General features: G+C 52.5%; 1 protein-coding gene across 1 annotated transcript in view; it reads right to left on the reverse strand.

Annotated features, from left to right (window-relative positions):
• The window catches only part of LOC135874645 (serine/threonine-protein kinase 10-like), a 53,302-nt gene extending 28,788 nt beyond the window's left edge, over positions 1 to 24,514 (reverse strand). The window contains exons 1-7 of the mRNA XM_065399531.1: positions 24,368 to 24,514; positions 13,984 to 14,148; positions 12,639 to 12,687; positions 3,235 to 3,384; positions 1,844 to 1,916; positions 760 to 954; positions 29 to 110 (exon numbers count right to left, since the gene is read on the reverse strand). Coding sequence (XP_065255603.1) covers positions 29 to 110; positions 760 to 954; positions 1,844 to 1,916; positions 3,235 to 3,384; positions 12,639 to 12,687; positions 13,984 to 14,148; positions 24,368 to 24,514 — 861 coding nt within the window. The remainder of the gene's footprint in view (positions 1 to 28; positions 111 to 759; positions 955 to 1,843; positions 1,917 to 3,234; positions 3,385 to 12,638; positions 12,688 to 13,983; positions 14,149 to 24,367) is intronic.
• Positions 24,515 to 25,088: the final 574 nt, after the last annotated feature.

The following is a 25,088-nucleotide window of genomic DNA, read 5'->3' on the forward strand; positions in this document are numbered from 1 at the left end:
AGGACGTGGCCGCGGGGGGATGTCCCACCTGCAGGAGCTGGCTGGCTGACCACCGGACCTCTGGATTCCTCTCCAGCGATTTTCTCAGAAAGTCTTTAAACTCCTCAGACCTGCAGGACACAGCGATGTATTGAAGAGGCAAAAACTCCTCCGTGCTGCTCAGCCCCTGAGCTCTGCTTCTAGCTCTGTGCTCCCGGCCCAGGACCCCCCCTTTAAGCCTAGACAGGTGGTGAGTAGAAGGCCCAGCTTGTGGCTAAGAAGTGGCCCGGAAGCTGGAACTCCTAGGGTCTAGTCCCAGCTCTGCCACTGATTCACTGCATGACCTTGGCCACACCCCTTGCACTTGTTTTGGCTCTGTGCCCCAGCAATACTGTACCAAGCCCCAGGCTGTGGTTTGCCATACTTCTGCTCCCTGGAGCTATGGGTTCAAAGCTCCAGACGGGGGGCTCAGCCATTTGTCCTTCCCAGGTGGACAGCTGGATCCCCTGCTATTTAAGGACCTTGTGAACGGAGCCCTGACTGCTGTGAATGGACAGCAAAAGCCTCCAGGCATTTTTAGTAAGAGTCAAGGTTCACACCAGTATTGGTGGCCAACCTTTTCCTTCCTCCCACTTGCATGCTGGTGCCCACCCAGAGGTGCTGCATGTCTATGCAGTTTGGGAATCGCTGGAGGTGAGCACCCTTGTAAATCACTGTCGTGACCCTGGAGGTGGGTTCCCAGCACTACTTGTGTCGGGGTTCCCTGGTCAATGGACTCACCATCTCTTGGGACAGCGCAAGGTGGGTGGCTGGGACTTGGAGATTTTCAGCAGCACTCTCATGGGGTTCAGCTCGTGGTAGGGGGGCTCCATCTCGGCCATCTCAATCAGGGTGATCCCCAGGGACCAGATGTCAGCCTTGTAGTTATAGGGGTTCTCCTTCGAGGTCTCACACTGCACCACTTCTGGAGCCATCCTGCGCCCAGGGAGAGAGATGAGCTCACAATGACCTCTGCCCTGGTGCACATGTGGGTTTCCCCATCAGCATCTCCCTGAGCATTTGCTGTCACCAGCCCCATTAGAGCAGCAAACAACGAGAATGTCAGACTGTCCTGAGAGTGGCACAGAAATGAGGATGTGTTCTGCATGGATCCCATCCAGCCCTGCCCAGCTAGGGGACAGTACCTGTGCCACGAGTGGGTGCCAGGGGTCTCCTAAAGTGAGGAGAGTGGGGACAGGGGCATCTGCCAAGGGGAGGTGGTTCCTTGCGGGATGCCCCATTTCCGTGCTCAGGGCCACAAGCCATGCTCGTTCTGAGCTCACCCCAAGGCTGCAGATGCTATCCCAATCTCTTCGGGCAGCCGGAATTCACCACATCCTGCACCTGCCAGAGCTGGTCAATTTATTATGAGGGAAAAATCGTTGTTTCTGTTTTGTCAACATTGCCCGTGAAACTTTTCACATTTTTCAAGGAAAAGCCAGACTCAGAAACAGACAAAAATTGTTTTCTGAAAACCATTTAAAGTTTTTTAAAAAAGCGTTTTTCAAAATTAACAAGCAAGTTTTTACCGAAAGCCAACAATTTTTACCAAAATGTTTTCAGCTGCTGATTTTTCATCCAGAACCCTTTTTTCTACTACATTTTCCTTTTCAACAAAAAGCCACTTTTTGCTGAAATTATGTCAATGGAAACCAGTGTCCCCTCTTTCAACTCCCTGGAGCTCAGCCTACAGCCGGAGGGACAGAACAGAACATTTCCGATCTGCCACCGTGTCCACAGGCTTCAAAGGCCAGTAGAAAACAACTTTGTTCCCAAGTCCATTACCCACAATGCCCTGCTGTTCCCAGGCAGTGCCTGCACATACCAATATGGTGTCCCAAGGAAGGATGCCCGTCGCTGCAGGGTTTGGGCGTTTTTGGCAGAGACTCCAAAATCAGCTACGTCATAAAGAGAAGAGAAGACGATCAATGACTATGCGTGGGCAGTTTTACTGTCTCCAGGGCCGAACTCTCTGTGGGCGTAACTCCATAACACAGGGGCATGGCACGACTCTGCTGACTTCAGTCACTTCACTGCTGCCGGTGGAGTTACGTCAGCCGAGCGTGCAGCCCAGCAAGAGTGTGACCCTGTGTTCGCGCACACCCCTGCTACAGCCACTCTGGGAATACGGTGCACCTGGCTGGCTGTGTCCTATATCGCCTGCTGATAATTCAGTGGAATGCGTCATACAGTAGAACCCGAAGGCTCTTAACTTCTTCTAGTTACACTAAGGCCTTGTCTACCCTAGAGAGGAGCCTCTACCAGGAAAGCTACGCTGGCAACCCCTCTGTGCCAGCAAGAGTCCTTTTGCTGGCATAGCTTATACCAATTCCCCAAAGGAAATAGGCTATGCCAGCTGGCAAAAGGATAGTTTTGCCAGCATAACTGTGTCTACATTGGGGCTTTTGCTGGCACAGCTATGTTGGTTGGGAGTGGATTTTTTCACACTCCTAACCGATACAGCTCCTTTGGCAAAACTATTGAAGGCAATCAGGCCTAATTTTCTGTCTCTCCCCCACCCCTGCACCACGCTTCAAAGCAACATGTACAGGCAGAGATGGTCAGCAGCGATTGGGTTCCTGCCCAGAGCTGTGTCTAGATTCCCCTCATCGCCTATGAAGATCTCCTCCCTCCTGAATATTTGGGCTGTGCTATTAAACCAGCCTTGCAAACCTCCTTACAGTGGACACAGAATCCACTCCCCTCTTCCCCCCTCCCCTTGGGCTGCTGCTCATAATGACCAGGTTAATAGCTGAAACACCAATGGCTGATGGGGGAGGAGGAAGGGGGAACCATTGTACTGGGGTCCTGAGCTCAGGGGGCACCCCAAAACATTTGTAATGTCTGTGTAAATGAAGTGAAATGGGCGAAGCTGGGGCTGCAAACGTAATGGGCCAGGACCCCACTTTTCTCTCGATGGGCCAGAACACCTGCCAAAAAGTTCCAGAGTGGAAGAGCGCAGGCTGCATCACACACCCCAATGGGTTTACACCAAACACAAATTAAGGCTGACCAACCTCATGCACTTACTGTGAGGAGAACAGGAACTGAACCTATTGCCTGTATATTTCAGAAGCACTGGGGAAAGATGGCGCAGGCAGCTCCCTGCACTCCAGCCAGTCACCCTCCTAGAGCAGGATACTGGGGTGTTGTACTGCTACCAAACACGACACACCCCACGCTCAGCCCGCCCACGTCTCTTCCCCACAGTCTCACCCAGCTTGACATCTCCTTCCAAGGTCAGCAAGACATTCCCAGCCTTCAGATCCCTGTGGATGATCTTGCAGCTGTGGAGATACTGCAGGGCCAGCAGGATCTGCTTACAGGCCACTTGGATCTGCTCCTCCGTCAGACCCTTCTCCAACTCTGCAATCAGAGACACCCCTGGGGAGTCAGTGTAGTAGCTAAAGCCCCACAGTGCTCTGGGCATGGGGCACGGCGGGAGACACAGAGACAGGTTCAGGTCTGGGGTTACAGTTGGCCCAATTAGTACAGGCACTAAGGTAGTACCTCACCAGGGATGGGGACTTCAGCTGGGATCAGGGCCCCATTCTACGGGCACTGCACAGCCACAGAGCCAAAGCCAGGCCCTGCCCCAAAGAACCTGCGCTCTCAATAGACAGCCAGACACAGGGGGGGGGGGGGGGGGAACTGAGGCACAACGCAACTCGCCCAAGGTCACAGTGAGCCTGCAGCAAGACAGGAATTTCAGCCATAGAGCCCATGTGGCTGTCCCAGCCTTAACCACAAGCCCTTCTTGTCTCTGTGCCTTAGTTTGCCCATCTGTCAAATGGGAAGGGTGCTCCAGGGCTGTTGTGAGATGTTGTAAGAAGCAGGAAGATTGGGGGTGAAAAGAGCTCTAATTAGTGCCAAGCACACTTGCATTTTTGCCCTGTCTGGGGTTTCGTGACACAAATCCTAGGAGTCAATGGCTGGGGATGAATATGACATTGGAGGGGGAAAGGGAATTGAGGGGCTTGTCTATACAAACATTGAGTTGGCGGCAAGCTGGGGTGTAAATCTGCCCTCTGCTGGCCTGCCGTGTACTACGTGTCTGTGTGGACCCTGCTGCCATGCCCTAGAAGTTCCCTATAGCCCCTTGAGAGGGCCTGGAGCACTGGGCCTGGGACAAGAGCTGAGGCCGGTACCAGAGGCTGTGAACCAAAGTCAGGCCATGGATTAAACCAGATGCTCTCAAGTTCCCTGTCGAGGACATGAACTTGGCACAGTTGTTGCTAGTGTCCTAGAGATTTACGTCAATACAGCCCAGCTAGTGCAGATACAGCCCCATCTAGTACAAGCTTAGGTGGTTTGACAAAACAATGGGTAGGGCTGTTTTGTCCAAGATACCAGGAACAATGCTCCCCCTCTCACTGTCCTCTCCCTCCTTTGCCCCTTCGCCCCCCTAGCCATGCTGCTCCGCCATATCCCCCTCGGCGGGGCGCATCCTGCCCCCAGCGCCGTGCGGAGAACCAGCCCCTGGTCGGAGCGCTCAGCTCACCAGCAGCCTGGCCGGCAGGCTCCGTCCTTCCCCCACTGCCTCTGGCTGGGCCGGCGCCTTGGGAAATCCCACGACCCTCTGGCCCGGGGTGCTAGCCAGGAAGAGCTGAGCCCTGTACGTGCCAAAGCCCCGCACAGCGCTGGCATGGGGAAGCCTCCTCGCCCCTCAGCTAAGCTGTGGAGTGGCGGGGGAGAGAAGGGGTGTCATAACTATAAAGGGAAGGGTGACAGCCATACTGTGTACAGTACTAAAGTCCCTCCTGGTCAGAGACTCTAAAATCCTTTTACCTGTAAAGGGTTAAGAAGCTCGGGTAACCTGGCTGACACCTGACCCAGAGGACCAATAAGGGGACAAGATACTTTCAAATCTTGGGGGGGGAAAGGCTTTTGTGTGTGTCCTTTGTTTAAGGGGTTGTTCGCTCTTGGGACTGAGAGGGACCAGACATCAATCCAGGTTCTCCCCATCTTTCTAAACAAGTCTCTCTTATTTCAAAATTGTAAGTAAAAGCCAGGCAAGGCGTCTTAGATTTACTTTGTTTTCTCAACTTGTAAATGTACCTTTTACCAGAGTGCTTATCTTGTTTGCTATACTTTGAACCTAAGACAGAGGGGATTCCTCTGAGCTCTTTAAGTTTGATTACCCTGTAAAGTTATTTTCCATACTGATTTTGCAGAGATGATTTTTACCTTTTGCTTTAATTAAAAGCCTTCTTTTTAAGAACCTGATTGATTTCTCCTTGTTTTAAGATCCAAAGGGGGTTTGGATCTGTATTCACCAGGAGTTGGTGAAAGGAAGGAGGGGGGAAGGGTCAATCTCTCCTTGTTTAAGATCCAAGCAGTTTGGATCTGTATTCACCAGGGAATTGGTGAAAGGTTTCTCAAGGCTTCCCAGGGAGGGAATCCATCGAGAATGGTGGCAGCGGGACCAGAGCTAAGCTGGTAGATAAGCTTAGCAGTTTTCATGCAGGCCCCTACATTTGTACCCTAAAGTTCAAAGTAGGGATACAGCCTTGACATGGTGGCACAGCGGTGGGATCGTTTTAAACCCAAAAGCCAGTAAGAGATTTTTTTTTCCTTCTAGCTGCTTGGAGAGCAGAGCTGAAGGTAGATTCATATCTTATCTCTCCTTGCCTGAAGGCAGAGGTGTTAAGTTTTTTTTAACAAGGTCCTTTGTTAAGAGAACGGTTCAATCAGTGAGCAAACTTTGATCTGGTAAAGGTAATTTACAATCTGAATTGTGTTTTTTTTTCTTTTTACATCCTCGGGAGTAGCTTGTTAGAAAGTCTCTGTTAACTCAGCAGCACTCAGCAGGAGCCTGAGCTAAATACATCCCAGTTTCAGTCAACTGCAGAGGGGTGTGGCCCAGCACAGAAAACCAGGAAAATGACTACCAGTGAAGCAGCTAGCAAACTAGAACTGGCCAGACTAGAAGCAGAAGAAAATGAGAAAAAACATCAGAGACTACTTCAAATTAAAAAACTTGAACAGGAGGCCCATGACAGAGAAGAGAAAGCCAAACAGGAGGCCCATGAAAGAGAAGAGAAAGCCAAACAGGAGGCCCATGAAAGAGAAGAGAAAGCCAAACAGGAGGCCCATAAAAGAGAGATGGAACTGGAAGCAGCAAGGACTAGGCAGGGTGCATCAGACCATCCTAACAACTCCTCTCCAGGTACCACTTCCCATCCCAGGAAATTCCCCACCTACAAGGCAGGCGATGATACTGAGGCCTTCTTAGAAAATTTTGAAAGGGCCTGCCTTGGATACAACATCCCTCCAACCCAGTACATGGTAGAGCTGAGGCCGCAGCTCAGTGGACCCTTAGCAGAGATGGCGGCTGAAATGCCTAAGGAACACATGAACAGTTATGAACTTTTTAAAAACAAGGCCAGAATCAGAATGGGGCTAACACCTGAGCATGCCCGTCGGCGGTTCAGAGCCCTAAGGTGGAAACCTGATGTGTCATTTACCCGACATGCCTACCACATTGGGAAAAATTGGGATGCCTGGATATCAGGAGCAAATGTTAAATCTACGGAAGAGTTGCCCTTCCAATTGCAAATGGAGCAGTTTTTAGAGGGTGTTCCTGAGGAAATAGAAAGGTACATCCTAGATGGGAAGCCCAAAACTGTAACCGAGGCGGGGGAGATTGGAGCCAAATGGGTGGAGGTGACAGAAAAGAAAAAAGCTAGTAGCAGTTGGAGCGAATATCAGAAGGGGCAAGCCGAAACAAAACCTTATCACCGGGGACAACCCAAGACCCCACCCACATCCCAAGGGAAACCCCAGACGCCTTCTCACCCCACCACACCAGTCTCCAGCAACCAACATCGCCCCGGTGATACCTTAGCAGGGCGATGTTTTAAATGTAATGAACTGGGGCACATAAAGGCTCACTGCCCCAAGAACCCCAACCGATTACAGTTCATTACACCCCAATCACACCAAAGAACCCCAGACCCAGATGCCTCTCTCATACCCTCGGAGCGAAGGGAAACCTTGAGAGTGGGCGGAAAGAAGGTTATCGCTTGGAGGGACACTGGGGCACAAGTGTCAACTATCCACCAATCCCTAGTGGACCCCAAACTCATCAACCCTGAGGCTACAGTGACAATTCAACCCTTCGTGTCACAGTCTGTAACCTTGCCTACAGCCCAGTTGCATGTCCAGTACAAGGGCTGGTCAGGAATGTGGACTTTTGCAGTCTATGACAATTATCCCATTCCCATGCTGCTGGGGGAAGACTTGGCCAACCATGTGAAGCTAGCCAAGAGGGTGGGAATAGTCACCCGCAGCCAGGCTAAGCAAGCTTTCACCCCCATCCCTGTTCCTGAGCCGTTCACCAGGGCCCCGTCTGTGTTACCGGAGACCCAAAACCAGGTGGTGGAACCGGATCCCCTGCCAACGACTGCAACAGCCGTAGTGGATCCAATCCCAGAGACCCAGCCAAAGCCAGTCCCAGAACCGGAACTGGCAACGCAACCAGCACCAGAACCATTGCCAGCACTGAGTCCAGCGCTTGCAACCCCGTCTACAACTCCAATGCCAGAGGACACCAGCGAGCCTAAACTGGCGGAAGCAGCAGATAACCCTACCCAAGAGGCTCAGCCAGAGCCTGAAATACCACATAGTGCACCAGCGGACAGCGGTTCACAGTCAATGGAAAAAGCCCCAGCACCTGCATCGCTTCCAGAGGGACCAAGCCCCAGTCCACAGTCCAAGGAGGAACTGATGTCTCCAGCATCAAGGGAACAGTTCCAGGCCGAGCAGGAAGCAGATGACAGCCTTCAAAAAGCTTGGGCAGCGGCACGGAGCACCCCACCGCCTCTCAGCTCTTCTAACCGATCCCGGTTTGTTGTAGAAAAAGGACTTTTATACAAGGAGACTCTTTCTGGTGGGCACCAAGAAGACTGGCATCCTCAAAGACAGCTGGTAGTTCCCACTAAGTACCGGGTAAAACTCTTGAGCTTAGCCCATGATCATCCCAGTGGCCATTCTGGGGTGAACAGAACCAAAGACCGGTTGGGGAAGTCCTTCCACTGGGAGGGAATGGGCAAGGACGTTGCTAATTATGTCCGGTCTTGTGAGGTGTGCCAATGAGTGGGAAAGCCCCAAGACCAGGTTAAAGCCCCTCTCCAGCCACTACCCATAATTGAGGTCCCATTTCAGCGAGTAGCTGTGGATATTCTGGGTCCTTTCCCAAAGAAGACACCCAGAGGAAAGCAGTACGTACTGACTTTCATGGATTTTGCTACCCGATGGCCGGAAGCTGTACCCTTAAGCAACACCAAGACTAAAAGTGTGTGCCAGGCATTAGCAGACATTTTTGCCAGGGTAGGGTGGCCCTCCAACATACTTACAGATTCGGGAACTAATTTCCTGGCAGGGAACATGAAAAACCTGTGGAAAGCTCATGGGGTGAATCACTTGGTTGCCACCCCTCATCACCATCAAACCAATGGTCTGGTGGAGAGGTTTAATGGAACTTTGGGGGCCATGATACGTAAATTCGTAAATGAACACTCCAATGATTGGGACCTAGTGTTGCAGCAGTTGCTTTTTGCCTACAGGGCTGTACCACATCCCAGTTTAGGGTTTTCACCATTTGAACTTGTGTATGGCCGCGAGGTTAAGGGGCCATTACAGTTGGTGAAGCAGCAATGGGAAGGGTTTACGCCTTCTCCAGGAACTAACATTCTAGACTTTGTAAGCAACCTACAAAACACCCTCCGACACTCTTTAGCCCTTGCTAAAGAAAACCTAAAGGATGCTCAGGAAGAGCAAAAGGCCTGGTATGATAAACATTCCAGAGAACGGTCCTTCAAAGTAGGAGACCAAGTCATGGTCTTAAAGGCGCTCCAGGCCCATAAAATGGAAGCGTCGTGGGAAGGACCATTTACGGTCCAGGAGCGCCTAGGAGCTGTTAACTATCTCATAGCCTCCCCCACCTCCAACATAAAGCCTAAGGTATACCATGTTAATTCTCTTAAGCCCTTTTATTCTAGAGAATTAAACGTTTGCCAGTTTACAGCCCAGGCAACGGATGACGCGGAGTGGCCTGCAGGTGTCTACTATGAAGGAAAAAGGAATGGTGGCGTGGAAGAGGTAAACCTCTCCACGACCCTGGGACGTCTGCAGCGACAGCAGATAAAGGAGCTGTGCACAAGCTTTGCACCGATTTTCTCAGCCACTCCAGGGCGGACCGAACGGGCATACCACTCCATTGACACAGGTAATGCTCACCCAATTAGAACCCCACCCTACCGAGAGTCACCTCATGCCCAAGCGGCTATACAAAGGGAGATCCAGGACATGCTACAGATGGGTATAATCCGCCCCTCTACCAGTGCATGGGCATCTCCAGTGGTTCTAGTTCCCAAACCAGATGGGGAAATACGCTTTTGCGTGGACTACCGTAAGCTAAATGCTGTAACTCGTCCTGACAACTATCCAATGCCACGCACAGATGAGCTATTGGAAAAATTGGGACATGCCCAATTCATCTCTACTTTAGACTTAACCAAAGGGTACTGGCAAGTACCACTAGATGAACCCGCTAAGGAAAGGTCAGCCTTCATCACCCAGGCAGGGGTGTATGAATTCAATGTACTCCCTTTCGGGTTGCGAAATGCACCCGCCACCTTCCAAAGACTTGTAGATGGTCTCCTAGCAGGATTGGGAGAATCTGCAGTTGCCTACCTCGATGATGTGGCCATTTTTTCTGATTCATGGACAGAACACCTGGAGCACCTGAAAAAAGTCTTCGAGCGCATCCGGCAGGCAGGACTAACTGTTAAGGCTAAAAAGTGTCAAATAGGCCAAAACAGAGTGACGTACCTGGGGCACCAGGTGGGTCAAGGAACTATAAATCCCCTACAGGCCAAAGTGGATGCTATCCAAAAGTGGCCGGTTCCAAAGTCAAAGAAACAGGTCCAATCCTTCTTAGGCTTGGCCGGATATTATAGGCGATTTGTACCACACTACAGCCAAATCGCCGCCCCGCTGACAGACCTAACCAGAAAGAAACAGCCAAATGCAGTTCAGTGGACTGATAAGTGTCAAAAGGCCTTTAACCAGCTTAAGGCAACACTCATGTCTGACCCTGTACTAAGGGCCCCAGACTTTGACAAACCGTTCCTAGTAACCACAGATGCTTCCGAGCGAGGCGTGGGAGCAGTTTTAATGCAGGAAGGACCAGATCAAGAATTCCATCCTGTCGTGTTTCTCAGCAAGAAACTGTCTGAGAGGGAAAGCCACTGGTCAATCAGCGAAAAGGAATGCTACGCCATTGTGTACGCGCTGGAAAAGCTACGCCCATATGTTTGGGGACGGCACTTCCAACTACAAACAGACCATGCTGCGCTACAGTGGCTTCATACCGCCAAGGGGAATAACAAAAAACTTCTTCGGTGGAGTTTAGCTCTCCAAGATTTTGATTTTGAAATACAACACATTTCGGGAGCTTCTAACAAAGTGGCTGATGCACTCTCCCGGGAAAGTTTCCCAGAGTTAACTGGTTAACAATTGTTCTTGTAATGAAACATATTGTTAGTTTTTATATAATCAGTAGTATGTCTAAAGGTACATGTGTCTTGTTAACTCTGTTTTCTCCTAGAACTCCAGGAAGAAATCACAGCCAGTGTGGAACCGAACGTCCAACACTATCTGTGATTTGGGGGGCGTGTCATAACTATAAAGGGAAGGGTGACAGCCATACTGTGTACAGTACTAAAGTCCCTCCTGGTCAGAGACTCTAAAATCCTTTTACCTGTAAAGGGTTAAGAAGCTCGGGTAACCTGGCTGACACCTGACCCAGAGGACCAATAAGGGGACAAGATACTTTCAAATCTTGGGGGGGGAAAGGCTTTTGTGTGTGTCCTTTGTTTAAGGGGTTGTTCGCTCTTGGGACTGAGAGGGACCAGACATCAATCCAGGTTCTCCCCATCTTTCTAAACAAGTCTCTCTTATTTCAAAATTGTAAGTAAAAGCCAGGCAAGGCGTCTTAGATTTACTTTGTTTTCTCAACTTGTAAATGTACCTTTTACCAGAGTGCTTATCTTGTTTGCTATACTTTGAACCTAAGACAGAGGGGATTCCTCTGAGCTCTTTAAGTTTGATTACCCTGTAAAGTTATTTTCCATACTGATTTTGCAGAGATGATTTTTACCTTTTGCTTTAATTAAAAGCCTTCTTTTAAAGAACCTGATTGATTTCTCCTTGTTTTAAGATCCAAAGGGGGTTTGGATCTGTATTCACCAGGAGTTGGTGAAAGGAAGGAGGGGGGAAGGGTCAATCTCTCCTTGTTTAAGATCCAAGCAGTTTGGATCTGTATTCACCAGGGAATTGGTGAAAGGTTTCTCAAGGCTTCCCAGGGAGGGAATCCATCGAGAATGGTGGCAGCGGGACCAGAGCTAAGCTGGTAGATAAGCTTAGCAGTTTTCATGCAGGCCCCTACATTTGTACCCTAAAGTTCAAAGTAGGGATACAGCCTTGACAAGGGGGGAAAGCGATTTCCAGCCTGTTCACGCCCTGTACCTGCAGGCTCCACAGCAGCCCCCAGGGCAGGGGCTTAGCACCCTCTTTCCCCCCAACCCAGGTCCTGCTCCCAGGGACCACGGGGCTGCTGCGTCCCCCAGGCACCCTCCCCTGCTGAGCCACCTCTCTGGCCGGGTTTGCTGAAGCCTCTGCAGTCTGGTTCCCTGGGCCCTGGTGCACAATGCAGCCTTAGGGCTTAACCCCTTCCTGCCCATGCTGTAGCCAGGGGGACAGGTGGCAGCTGGGTTATGTTGGTGGCTAGCAGCAGCCTGGAGGTGTTAGCTGCCTTTTGACACTGTGCGGACAGGAAGGGACAAGCAGCTTCCAGCCACAGGGGAGCTGGGGATGGAGGAAGAGATGAGCTCTGCAAAGACACAGGCCAGGTCATGCCTCCCCACCCTCTCCCCAGTGACTGGAAGCAGCTCCAGTCCCTTCCCTCCCGCACAGTGCCGAAAGGCTGCTGTTGGCCACGTTCTGGTGTGAACTCTGGCATAAATCGGGTGGGGGGGGGCATGTGATCCTGCATCCCCCCCAGGTACCGGGAGAGGCGGTCCAGCCAGGAATGGAGGGTGGAGAGTGCCAGGGAGGGTCGGGTCAGTCAGTCACCCCCCCCCCTTGTGTGAGAGAGGTGTACAGGTGTGTGTGTGTGTCACCTCTACCCGCGTGTGTGTGGAGGGGGGATGGGAGGCTGTCATCCCTCCCCGTGTGAATCATAGAATATCAGGGTTGAAAGGGACCTCAGGAGGTCATCTAGTCCAACCCTGTGCTCAAAGCAGGACCAATCCCCAAACAGATTTCTGCCCCAGATCCCTAAATGGCCCCCTCAAGGATTGAACTCACAACCCTGGGTTTAGCAGGCCAATGCTCAAACCACTGAGCTATCCCTCCTCCCAAAAAGCCTTAAAGATAAGAAGGTAAATAAAAAGAATCCAGCTACGCGGTATTTCTTTTTAACGCAGGCTCAGTCAACTCGACGTTAATTTGTCCTGCATAATTCTGATTGATTGCCGTTGAACTCGCTTGAATACGAGTAATTTTCCCAGGTGTCTCATATTCAGCATAGGGAAATACGGTCACCCTCTACTTACCCAGGATTGCTGCATCCACTGCTCCTCCTGGGCAAAACTCAATCAGGATCTGAGGAGAGAGCAGAGTGTCAGAGCAGAGAGCCACATTAACAGTACAGCTTCCAGTCTCAGCATGCCAGGGGTGGGGCGGGCAGCGTCAGCAGAGGGCGCTGGCTTGTATACTTCACCCAGGGGGAGTCCCTGTTCTTCCCACCCAGAGAGCTTCACCTACCTGCTAGTCTCTCCTTCATCGCCATCACAGCCTCAACCATTCCCCTTTGCTGCTCGGCTCTGATTGCATTGTGGTGCCAGTGGCCAAGCAAAGGCCAAGTTTCCCTAGACTTCCCTCCTACATCTCTGCTTTTAGTCACGTCAAAAGACTGATTCCCCCTCCCCGACACACACACACTCACTTATTCCTGCACCCACCCTTCTTAGAGGCTGGCTGGTAGAAATATTCATTGCTGCCTCTGGATTGCTACTAGAGCTGGTGGCAAACCCACCATTTTCCCCATAAGAAATGTTGAATGAAAAGTCTTTCTCTGAAACATTTCAGCTGGACGATGCTGGGTTCCTGCGAGAAGTTTCCAGCCCAACCAGAACGATTGCAAATGCAGGGCCTAGGAGACTGGGTGCAGCCGGTGTGTGTGTGGGAGGAGTTCTGTGAGTGACCCTGAGAGGAAGCAAAGCGATGGAGCTTCTTGGGCACAGAGACTGTGGGAGGGGGAGGCTGGGGGATTCCTGAGTATGGAGCTGCATGCTGCTGTTCATTCCAGCAGCCTTATTATTTACTAAACTGACCAATTAAAAAAAAAAAATCTATTCTGTGTTAAACCTCCCATTAAATCTCATGCCCTGGGGTTACCTTTGCGGGGTCTCTCTGCTCCCCTGTGGATGTTTAAAGGGTCTTTTGAGCAAAGCACCACACATGCTCTGGCCCACCCCTCCTCCCCTTCTCTGTCCACACCTACCCTGCTACCTCTTTAGCAGCAGTTTCAGCTTTGCTGCTGCATTGCTGGGAACGCTCCCTGCCGAGGCCTGGGAAAGGGCGTGCCCAGAGCGGCACACGAGAGAAAAGTTATGGAGGTAGGAAGTGTGCTTGGCCAGCAACAAGAGTGAGGCTGACACCACTCGTTGCTGGGAGTAGCTGTTCCTTCGTTACCTGCGAAGGAACTGTGGGAACGCTCTCCTGCTCAAACGCTCATGCAGCTGACTGTGGGCGGGGTCAGTTAGCTCTTTCCAGGGCTTTGCCTCCCCCTCTAGCTTTCATCCTAAGGCTCACCAGGGAACGTGGCCTGGGGCACGCCTGGCTCTGAGATCACCCACACTGGGAGGTAAGGCCAGCCCGCCTGCCCCCACAGCTCACCCACAGCCTGCTGTCCCAGTACAGTGCATCCAGCAGCTTGACAATGTTTGGGTGATCGCAGCAGGCAAGGATGTCTATCTCCACCACGTAATCTTCCAGCTCCTCCTCACTCTGAGTGTCAATCACCTTCGCAGCAGCCAGAACCCCCGTCACCTTGTTCTGTGCCTGTTGAGACAGATTTAACACGTACAAAGCAACGCAGTTATGAATCAACCAAAAGCCCTGCCCAGCCACCTTGGGAACAGCCAGAAGCTGAGGGTCAGCACTGGAAAGTCTCCCCAGCACCCTCAGTTCACATTACTTAGCACTTTCCACATGAGGATCTCAAAGCACTTCCCAAATGTTATACTCGCAGTGTCACTGAAATGCAACCACTTCTGGAGGGGAGGCTGGCAGCCAAGTAGTGCACAGCACAACTGTAGGGAGAGGGGAAATCTAGCAAACAGGCAACAGGGCAAACCCAAACTCTCACACAGAGCAATTTGATTGCTAAGGCAACTCTCTCAAAGGTGCATGCACGGTATGCAAAGTATCGATCAAGCTGTAAAAACTAAAGGGTCAATTTCTTCCCCACTGAGCTGTGAACCCTGGATTCCCAGCTCCTGTAAGCGAATCTGGCTCTCTCCTCCAGGGAGCTGAGTGACAGCTAAGGCTCTGTAAGCAGCCACACAACTTGTCAGTGGGGGAGGAGGCAATTGTTGAAGGCTCAAAGAGGAACCACAGAAGGCTCCATATATACGATGTCTCCAGATCAAATCTGCTCAGCTTACAAGTAAAAAGCCATTTTTCCTAACAGCTGCCCCTGCAAATGCTGTCCAGGATCTGAGAGTCAAGCTGGGCTCTTCCTTCTTGCGCATCCTCACCAATAAGAAAGCTCCTGCAGGTCACATCCTACGCTCAGCCCCATTGGTGCCACCCCCTCATGCCACTGCAGCTTAGTGAACAATTCTCTTGCTGCGGCTCAGTGCTGGGATAGATAGTGCTGGGCCGTTACAGCGTGAGGACATGCTCACATCTAGAGTAACATCTAGGGACGTTCAGGAAGTGCTTAATCATACAGCTCAAGGAGCTGGTGACCAGCTCTCCCATCCTGAAATGTGAAGAGGCAGCCATGCAACGTAAGGCCAGTGAGACAGGTTTGGGACATCACTCCTACCAAAGGGACTGCTCGTAGTTTTTAGGTGACTATCATCAATGGACCAAAGACACTTCCACACTGGAAAGACATGTCTTGCAATACCATTCCCATGTGTGTTCAAAGATGGAAAACCTTTTGAGTAAACAGTGACCCTACACCACCAGAGAGCATTTTTTAAAAGCCACTGCTAGCGGCCCCAGAACGCCTTCAGCACATGCTACTGAAACTGCAACTATAGCTTAGCTGTACACTACAAGGAACGGACTGAGATGGACGCAGCTGGCTGTTTATCCAGAACAGCCCTGCAACAGGAAACTACAGCCACTGAACCAGAATGTGAGACAGAGAGACACAGTTATCTGCCAGTTTCAAGGCAGAAGCTGGAAAGAATCTGAGAACAAACTATACAGATTTACCAGGGCTCATGTCCGTCATTCTGTCAGGATGGCCAGACGCCAGGCGAGAAGCTGCACCTGCCTCTCAAGAATATTCAAACTACTGAGATGATATGAGTGTACAAGACAGCATCATATATAAAGGGAGTCGAATCATAACACTGAGAACATAAAAGAACAGGAGTACTCGTGGCACCTTAGAGACTAACAAATTTATTTTGGCATAAGATTTCTTGGGCTAAAATCCACTTCATCGGATGCATGCAGTGGAAAATACAATAACAAGATATATATACACAGAGAACATGAAAAAATGGGTGTTGCCATACCAACTATAACGAGACTAATCAGTTAAGGTGGGCTATTATCAGCAGGAGAAAAAAAACGTTTGTAGTGATAATCAGGATGGCCCATTTCCAACAGTTGACAAGAAGGTGTCTGAAGAATACATCAGAGCCATTCTATAATCGAAGCCGGTCTTGGGAAAGCCAGAGATGCTGTATCCTGGCCAAATATGACCAAGGATATCAGAGACCTGGTGAGCAGTTGTGACAGGTAGAGAAATGCAGGTCAAGCAACAAAAATACGCAGTGAAAATGTACAACTTCCCCATAGAGCTTGGAGCAAAGTAGGGATGGATCTTTTCACGGCAAATCACACAGACGACCTCATTGTTGTAGACTGCTGTTCAGACTCCTGGGAATGAGATGAACTGTCAGAAACTATCACAGGGACCATCACAGACACAACAATGAAGCACTTCAGTGAGCATGGGACCCCAAACTGTGTCGTTTCAGACAACGGACCCAGTTTGCTTGCAGTGAGTTTGTGCAATTTTCCCAGCAATGGGAATTCAGTCCCATCACAGCATCACCCACAGATAGGCACATGGAAAAGCTGAATTGACAGTGAAACTTGCTAAAACTCACCAAACAAAGGAAGGGTACGGCAAGCCGTTTCTTGGCGGAAGAAGGAATCAGCAGCAGCCGGGCACAAGGCTTGATGTCAAGAGGCACGTGTACCTTGGCGCCCACAGCCCCAGCATTAATATAGCTGGCAGGGTTAGAAGGAGTAACAGACAAAAGGAGAGAGACATGCAAAGGCCAAAGCTGACTATGACTAACAAGTTGAAGACCTCCCAGTACTACAAGTGGGAGATCCCGTCAGGATCAGACCATTTCCTCAGAACAAACATGCACTTGGAAGCAAGCTCCATGTGTTGAACAGATGACTCCTCGTTCATATAATTCAGCACTGGCTGAGGAGATATTGCACTGAAACCACAAATCTGTACACCCCCAATGAACACAAGAGATCAACAGATGTGACAGATGGTGCAACACGCTCGCCGCTGAGATTTGATCAGCAGGACAGGGAAGGAACACAAGCCAATGACCTGACTGTGGAGATCAAAATAGACCCTCAAAAGACTACACCCAACAACAGCCACGTGCAAGGCTTCTCCTGTCATCACAAGAAGGATTTGCACTAGCTCCAACATCAAACTGCCTGCAAGTTATACACAAGACTTGGTGCGACACGAAGGCATGAAAGACCAGCCCTCCTAGACCCAGACGGAAAATACCTGAGTTGCCAAGCAAGTTGGTATATATATATAAAAAGTTGGTAGGAAGTTGTGTTACATTACATATACGATGCGACAGATTGGTAGCTTTTTTGTCTGCCGCTGCACATTGAGCAGATTTTTTAGAGAACTCTCCACAATGACTCCAAGATCTCTTTTTTGATGGGTAACAGCTAATTTAGATCCTGTAGTAGGAAGAGAGCCTGAGACTCAAGCCCTTGTATCAGAGGCCTGGTATGAGGCTGGACCTGCTCACAGAATCTGGCAAGGACAGGGCTGATATTGCAGAAACACACATTCCTAAGAAGTGCTAGGCACAGAGCTCTCACGCAAACACATCCCAATATCAAGTGGAACCAGACCATCTTGAGATCAAGGATGGTCCCTGAGGATAACAGGAACACGCTGACCCCTCCTAAAGATAAGGTCAGGATGACAGTACGTAATAAAGATGTTTTAATCAAACCAACATGTACAAGGAGACGGGTGATAACTCGCCATGTCAGGGGGCAATAACTAACTACGTCTGAGGGGTAGTACTAGCTTGTTTGTATTGGGGTATAAAGATGTATTTCAGAGAAAGTATCTTTGTCTAGCCTAGTGAGGAATGGAAAGTCCTGCCGTTCACTGAGCTGGTCCACTGTTACAGGCATACATGTATTAGTGGTCCGGCAGAGTCTGTGGGATACTAGAACTGTGCTTTGTCAACAATAAACCTGGCTGGGTGCCTTTGTCCCTTAACAGATCTTGTGGTCATTGGGGGGGTTCACATGAGGTCTGCTGTGTGAGCTGTCTGTGCAGGGCTGGGGCAGCACACATGCAGCTAAACATCTAAGCATACTGGTGACCCTGACCACTATCTGGTAAGTAAGTGAACTTTTTGCATTTTAGATTAGTAAGGGATTTGAACTCACAATGAGCAAGCAACACACAGGTTTAGCAGGTAGAACAGTCCCCCTTGAGCTATTCAGGGCCTGTAAGGCAGAGCTCGCATTCCCTTAATGTCTCTCTCTGCACATCGTCCACGTCCTCCAATTGGCACATGAGCCAGAACTGCCTGTGGAGACCCAAACTTCTTTTGTAATAACACTGTAACTTGGTTTCCCCCCGAGCCAGTGAGTGGCGTGTTCTCTGTTGGGGTAGCCCTCAAGCATCTGGGACACTGGTACGACCATCTCAGGCTCAGCCCCGGTTTGATCTCTATCTGTGCACAAAAAAAGTTGCCAAAACATGTCAACTTTAAGAACAGCTGTTTTTTGGGGACGCTGGATCTCAGAAATCACTTGGGCAAGTGGCCCCAAATTAGGATCACTGACCAAAACTTGGGGCTCCATGAGGCGCCCCGAATTTCAAAGCAACCTGAGTAGCCCTGTAAACTTGAGAGCACTCAGAAGAGTCAAGCTTTACACAGTGAGTTGGTCTTAACCTTAACTCTAGCATCTGGGAATGTGGAGAACTCTCCTTTCAGGGCGTGCTTGAGGGGAGAGGCCCGGAGGTGTAGAGGAAGGAATCAAGCCTGGATTTTGCCCAGCCTTGGCTCCCTCTCCCAGAGCAGGGCTGGCCCGGCAGGGCTAGGAGGAGTGAAAGCAGCAAAGAATTATTAGGCCCACAAGTCAGCAGCTGTGACTGACACACGCAGAGGGTGGAGAGCTGCTGACCGGAACGTCAGACACACTCTCAAACTCTTCTGGGCACCTGGGTTCTTGCCAGCAGCTCCCTGCTGTGCAGCTGCAGTTTGCTGGATTTGCCGGCTGGCGTTCTCCTCGCTGGAGCTCTGCCTCTGCGAGATCAGTGCTCCGGGAAGGCTGGGTGTAGCGGCAGAGGTGCCAGAGTTAAACCTCACAGCCGGGCTGAACAGGGCAGCGTGGGACTGCCTGTGGAGGCCTGTTTTGGGGCAGCCCTGTTCCTTCCCCTCCCCTCTCTCAGCACAGAGCGTGGCGGAGGAGCCGAGACACATGCACTCTGGTGCATGTTCACGGCCCAGCGGAAGTCATTGTGGTTTCTTAATTACCAGCAATTCTTGCTCTGCTAGACGCCGGGCTAGCTGCTGGCAGGGGCGCTGCTATGGTAACGGCTCTCTCCACACACTGGGGCTGACAAAACCCCCCACACTAGGTAGTGATTCCAGAGAGTCCCTGCTCCCACTGGCCCATCACTGGTGCCTCCTGAGCAGCTTCCTGCAGGGAAGTGACTGCACCGCGCCTGGTTTGCACCGTCGGAGGTGGCAGGTCCCTGGGTCTCGGCTCCCATCAATACGCTGCCGAGCGGGGCTGGCCCAGGGTCGGTCCCGTCCCCCCAGCGCTTTGTCCAGCCTAACAGCATGTCCCACAGGAAAGCTGTATCCCTGTTTGCCACAGGGGAAGTGACCTACCAAAGCTTAGCCGGCAAGGCCCAGAATCCAGGGGCCCTACTCCCGCGCTGTTACCGACCCGCTAGAACACACTGTCTCTGTGTGACCTGACCAGATCCGCGGGGGCTGTCCTACAATCTAGAGTCATCGGGCCAGAGCCCCAGCTGGTGGAAGCGGCCTAGCTGCAGGTCACGCCCACTGAGGAGCTGCCCCCTCGATTTAAAGCCCAAAGGGTCCGTTTTGATCATCCAGGCTGACCTCCTGGGTCGCACAGGCCAGCACCTCAGCCAGCGCCTCGCAGCCAGCCAGGGCCTGTCACTGAACCAGCCCTGGTGTACCACGTGCCAAGGAACCATTGCCCGGGATCTAAACCTCCTTTGCTCACAGACAGCTCGTACCTCCTAGCGTGGACACCCGTGACCATTTCCTCTCCCCTGCCACACGGCTGTGATACACCTCTCCCCGGGGGCCGGGCCGGCCTTGTCGTCTTCCCTGACAGCCACCGCCCTCCAGCCCCGGCTCAGTTTTGTTCAGTGGCCAAACGAGGCACCAGCGGGCCCTGGGGCAAGAATCAGTTAGGGGCTCCCTTTCTGAGTCTGAAATCCACCCTGTTCAGCCCCCCCCCCCGCCCCACTCCAGCCCCCCAGCCCCACCTAGCTCCTCTCCAGCCCCCCCCAGCCCCACTCCAGCCCCCCAGCCCCACCTAGCCCCTCTCCAGCCCCCCAGCCCCACCTAGCTCCTCTCCAGCCCCTCAACCCACACCTAGCTCCTCTCCAGCTACCCCACAGCCCCAACTGCTATCCCATCCCCAGCTCCCCGACGACCCTCCTTCCCCTACAGTTCTGATCCAGCCCCCAGCTCTCCCTCAACCCTGCTCCAGCTTCCTTCAGTCGAGACCTCAGCTCCCCCAGCCCCGACCCAATCACTCCTCCAGGTCCTTTTAGCTCTCTGATCCATCTCCCCAACCCCACCTCGGGCCTTCCGCCAGCTCCCTGCCTTGGTCCCCTCCAGCTCTGATCTAGCCCTCAACTTTCCCCTTCTCTTCCCCCCTTTACATCCTCCCCCTCCCCTTCCCATGCAAAGCAGCTAATGCTTTGACCTTGCGCTCCATCTTTACCAGGGCCGCGTCTCTGCCCCCACATACATCCCCGGGTGCTGCGAACCCCCACACCTTTTCCACACAGCCTCTCTGGCTGCTTACACCCAGGATTGGCCTAGCCAAAGGTGCCACCATCCCAGCCACCCCCTGGCCCCGGGGGACTAGTGGGCCCTGCTTTCCCCAGGGGCCGCTCTGGCTAGATCCTCATTACCTCGTGGGCCCTGGCACGGATCACACCTTTGTAGCTACACCCCTGGTTTTGTTGCTCTGCTCAGAAGTTCCTCCGATTTGGCAACATCCTTCTGGGAGTGAGGTGCCCAGAACTGCAGCCGGTGTTCGAGGGGCGGGGGGGGGGGTCCCACCAGACAAATTAGACAGGGATAATACACCTCTCCCTGGACTGTCCACCAAGGTGCCTGCAACTTGGTGTCTAAGTGCAGAACACATTTAGGAAGGAGTCTCAGAGTCCAGCAACATAGACTCATAGACTTTAAGGTCAGAAGGGACCATTATGATCTTCTAGTCTGACCTGCACAACGCAGGCCACAGAATCTCACCCACCCACTCCTGTAACAAACCCCTGACCTATGTCTGAGCTATTGAAGTCCTCACCTTGTGGTTTAAAGACTTCAAGGTGCAAGTGACCCGTGCCCCACGCTGCAGAGGAAGGTGAAAAATCCCCAGGGTCTCTGCCAATCTGCCCTGGAGGAAAATTCCTTCCCGACACCAAATATGGCGATCAGCTAAACCCTGAGCATGTGGGCAAGACTCACCAGCCAAACATCTCCACCCTCCTCTGTGCAACTGGGAGAGGATGGATGGATTTCACTTGTTCATGGGCCTCATTCCTAGAGAACATCTTTGTGCCTTCCATTAGCTCTAACTGGTGCTTACGATGCCAGTGGCCTGACCACCCCAGTGCCGCTACCATTGCTAGCAGAGCCGTGCTTATGGTAGAGCAATGGTCAGCAACTGGCTGAGAAACCACAGTGCCCACCAAGCCCAGAGACAGTCAGCATGGTCCCAGGAGCCACATCCTCAGCTGATGCAGACTGCCGGAGAAGGCATGAAGTCAGTGGAGCAGCATCAGCTGGGGATGCAGCCCCTTGGCTCTGCAAGGTGTTTTCAAGAAGGCACTCAGCAAGCCTGGCAGGAGAGGCGTGGCTGCTTTACCCCGACAGAGCATGGCTTAGTCCTCTTTTCCTCAAGACCTTGAGGTCCTACTGTTCCCACAGTGTGTAATGTCCTGCCTGCAGCGTGTTAGCTTCCAGGCAACGTGGAATTTCCCATATGGTTCTTAATGCTTCCGTTTGTACCTCTCTTGGCCCTGGTTCCCCAGTACAGCGTTCCGGTCCTAGGCCAGGCCAGTTCACTCCAACCCAATGGCACGCTACTGCCAGGAACCTGCCACAGCCCAGTGCGGAATCAGGCCCCATTACCCTCGGCGCACTCCCTACTATCTAGCAACCTCCCCGGGGCAAGAGAACACATCCAAGGGCGTGTGCCCACACTGATGGCCTCCATGCCAGCTGCTGTTCCTGCTATGCCTGGCTCTGTTGCATTCGAACCTAGAGATGGGGGTGTTCTGCCTTCTCTATCGTGTTGCATGGGGCAGGGGGAGGGAGGCAGAAGTCAGGCACGGGGCATGCCAGCAAGGCTAAAGCCAGGGGAGTCCCTGGGACAGCAACTTGTCAATTAAAACCTTCCGAAGGCCGCTGTGCTGCTAGCTGGGAACCACCCGCAGCCGCACTCTGCCTAGTGCCTTAGGCCAGCTTCTGGGGGTGGGTGCCCAAGCCTAGAGACACCCTGGGGCTGCATTTCAGAGGGGCGGAGCAGGGGCAGCGGGAGGGGATGGAGCCCTTGCAATGGAAATATTGGGGGGGGGAATCTTTGTCCCCACCATGTTTTCCACCCCCACCACTCTCACGTAGGCAGGAGCAGGACCTGGCGGAGGGGCTGGAGTGGCCATCACAGCGCAGATCAGACTGGCCACCAGGGAGCAGGTAGGACTCCCCAACCCAGCCTGGTCCCGCCTTCCAGCCATTGTGGGTGCCAGCCAAGAAACCTGGCCCTGGGGAGGGGAAGACGCATTTGCACCAGTCGTCAGGATAGGGGACAGGCCAGGGCCCTGGGCGGAGGGAGGGGGGGGGCGAGTCTCCCAAAATCAGAAGCTGCTTCTGACAGCGTCGGTGCAAACCTCCCCCAGCAGAGCCATTTCCTTTTCCAGACACACGCTCGAGGGCTCAAAACACCACCCTGACTCCGGCTCCAGCATCCTGTCCTGGGGCTCTTGCCTCTAGCTCCCCGGTCCTCCCATGCACTGTCCTGGGCATCCTGCCCCTGGGGAAGCCCAGTTTTGTGCCAAGCTCTCGTAGCCACCGGCCCGGTAGCCTTGCTGAGCCCTTTGCTGGTGCATATGCCAGGCCTGAGTGCAGCGAGGGCACGGAGCGGAGCAGCAGCACTACCGGCAGTTTCCTGTTCAGAGCTCATGCTCTGCACTGTGGTTTCACTGCACATAGACCCCTCCTCCCCCAAGCTCACTAGCACAACCAAGAGCTTATAAAGGGGCCAAGGTCAGGCCCTCACTTAGCTCCTTCCAAAACACAGCAAGGCCCAGTCCTGCCCTGAGGAGCCAGACAAGCTGCTCCCTTCCCACTACATGATGGTCACTACCCACCGATGTACGTTTGTGGGTCAGATTCATCTGCCCGCCAGCCTCCACCTCCACGCTTTGCCCACTGCCATGTCTCCAGTGGAAATACTTTCTCCCCTCAGCGTGGACAAGGGGAGGCAGGCACCTGCGCTCGCAGCCTGACCCTATGTGGACCAACATGTTCAAACCGGGAGGGCAGAAGCCATAGCGAGGCTCGTAAACAAGTGCTCTGAACCTCGCAGCTCCCTCTGGCCTGCGAGCAATCCTGACAACGAACTACATCCAGCTCCCAGCTTTACGCTCCCAAGTTTGGAAAGGTTGGCCCTGGTCTCCAGAAGCACCGAGTTCCCAGCACTACAACTGACAGCACCGGGGAGTTTGCACCTCCGTGCCTCAGTTTCCCTGTCTGTACAAAGGCGTTAATATGCCGCTATTTAAAAGGGCTTCATGCGGATTAGTGAAGGATTATGGAGAGCAGTGGAAGAGCTCAATTATGAGGCTTTGTTATGAATATCAGCTCACTAAAGAGAATTCGGGAATTGGCTCATTGCACATTATTAAGGGAAGAGTACAGGATGTGAGCACAGTAAGAAGGAAATATCCGAGCCCAGATTTCCAAAAGTGACTAGTGATTGTGGGTGCTGCCCCTGAGCTTCCTTCAAGGGGCCTGATTTTTTGGGGGGGGCTATGATGGGGGGTTGCAGCACTTGCTGAAAATCAGGGCCCTTTATGGTGGCTCAGCTGGGCACCCACAATCAGGAGTCCCTTCTTAACACCATGGCCCAGAGGTACAGTGTTACGCTCAGGGATCCATCCTGTCACCCATTTGTATCCCCCTCCTCCAAACGTGGGGGTGACAGTCTATAGCCCACCCACCAAAGGCCACGGGAGTCCGGGAAGTGATATAGGACATTTCTCCTCACGTGTCTCTTCCTTCCTGGGCCACCCTAACCAGAGACAATGGGATAAACCCCTTCACTGCATCTCTGGCCTCAGCGATGGACGATGCGCCTGAGACAGTTCTAAACACACGGCCCCAGGCTATGGGACCAGCTCTGTGCCCGGCTGGGCTGATAGCTCGCTTGGGAGCAGCGCTGAGCTGGGCTTCCTTCTGAGCAGCTCGGCCGAGCGATTGGGCCTACCCCAGCCCTTCCCCCCACTTACCTTGAAGACTTTTCCAAAGGCGCCATCCCCCAGCTCCCCCAGCACTGTCCAGATGTCCTCTGGGTTGATGTCGCGCTTCACATTCTCGTAGTGTTTCGCCTTCTTCTTCTCCGCGCCAAAACGGAAGAACTTGAGGAGGAAGGCCATGGCCCTGGGCCTGGCGGGACAGGTCCCCCTGGGCTCAGCCTGGGGAGGAAGGGTGAGGACCAGAGGAGACCCCCATTCAGAGCCCTTGGGGAGATAGGAGTAACCAGCAGAGACGTCGTCACTTCATAACCTGTGTATGTGTTTGAGGGATCCCTAGACAGAAATCTCTGGGGCACAGGGATGCCAGAGCGCTGGGGAGGATGACAGCAGATGTGGGAGGGAGCAGGAGGCTGAAGACAGAAATACCGACGTTGTTTTTCCTCTCAAATTCCTGCTCCTCTGTAGTGCCGAGAATCCCTTCCAGCCATGGGGCCACCAAGATACCAAACTAGACACCCCCACTTCATGGGCCTGTGGCTCCAGCGACCTCTCTCTCTTAGGAATCGACGCCGAGGGCCAGGGCCAGGCGGGAGACGTCTGGAGCTCCCTCACGCTTCCTCCTGCATTTGCTCGCAGAAATGCTAGTGCAGGAAACAGGTTGAACCGAGAGCGAGAGAGCGTGCTGCGCAGAGCCTAACGGTTCTCACAGGATGTGCAGAGCCTGTGGGTAAATATATCCTGCGGCGTGAGAGTG

The sequence above is a fragment of the Emys orbicularis genome, chromosome 2 (assembly GCF_028017835.1).
Source record: "Emys orbicularis isolate rEmyOrb1 chromosome 2, rEmyOrb1.hap1, whole genome shotgun sequence".
In the NCBI taxonomy this organism is placed as follows: Eukaryota; Metazoa; Chordata; order Testudines; family Emydidae; genus Emys; species Emys orbicularis.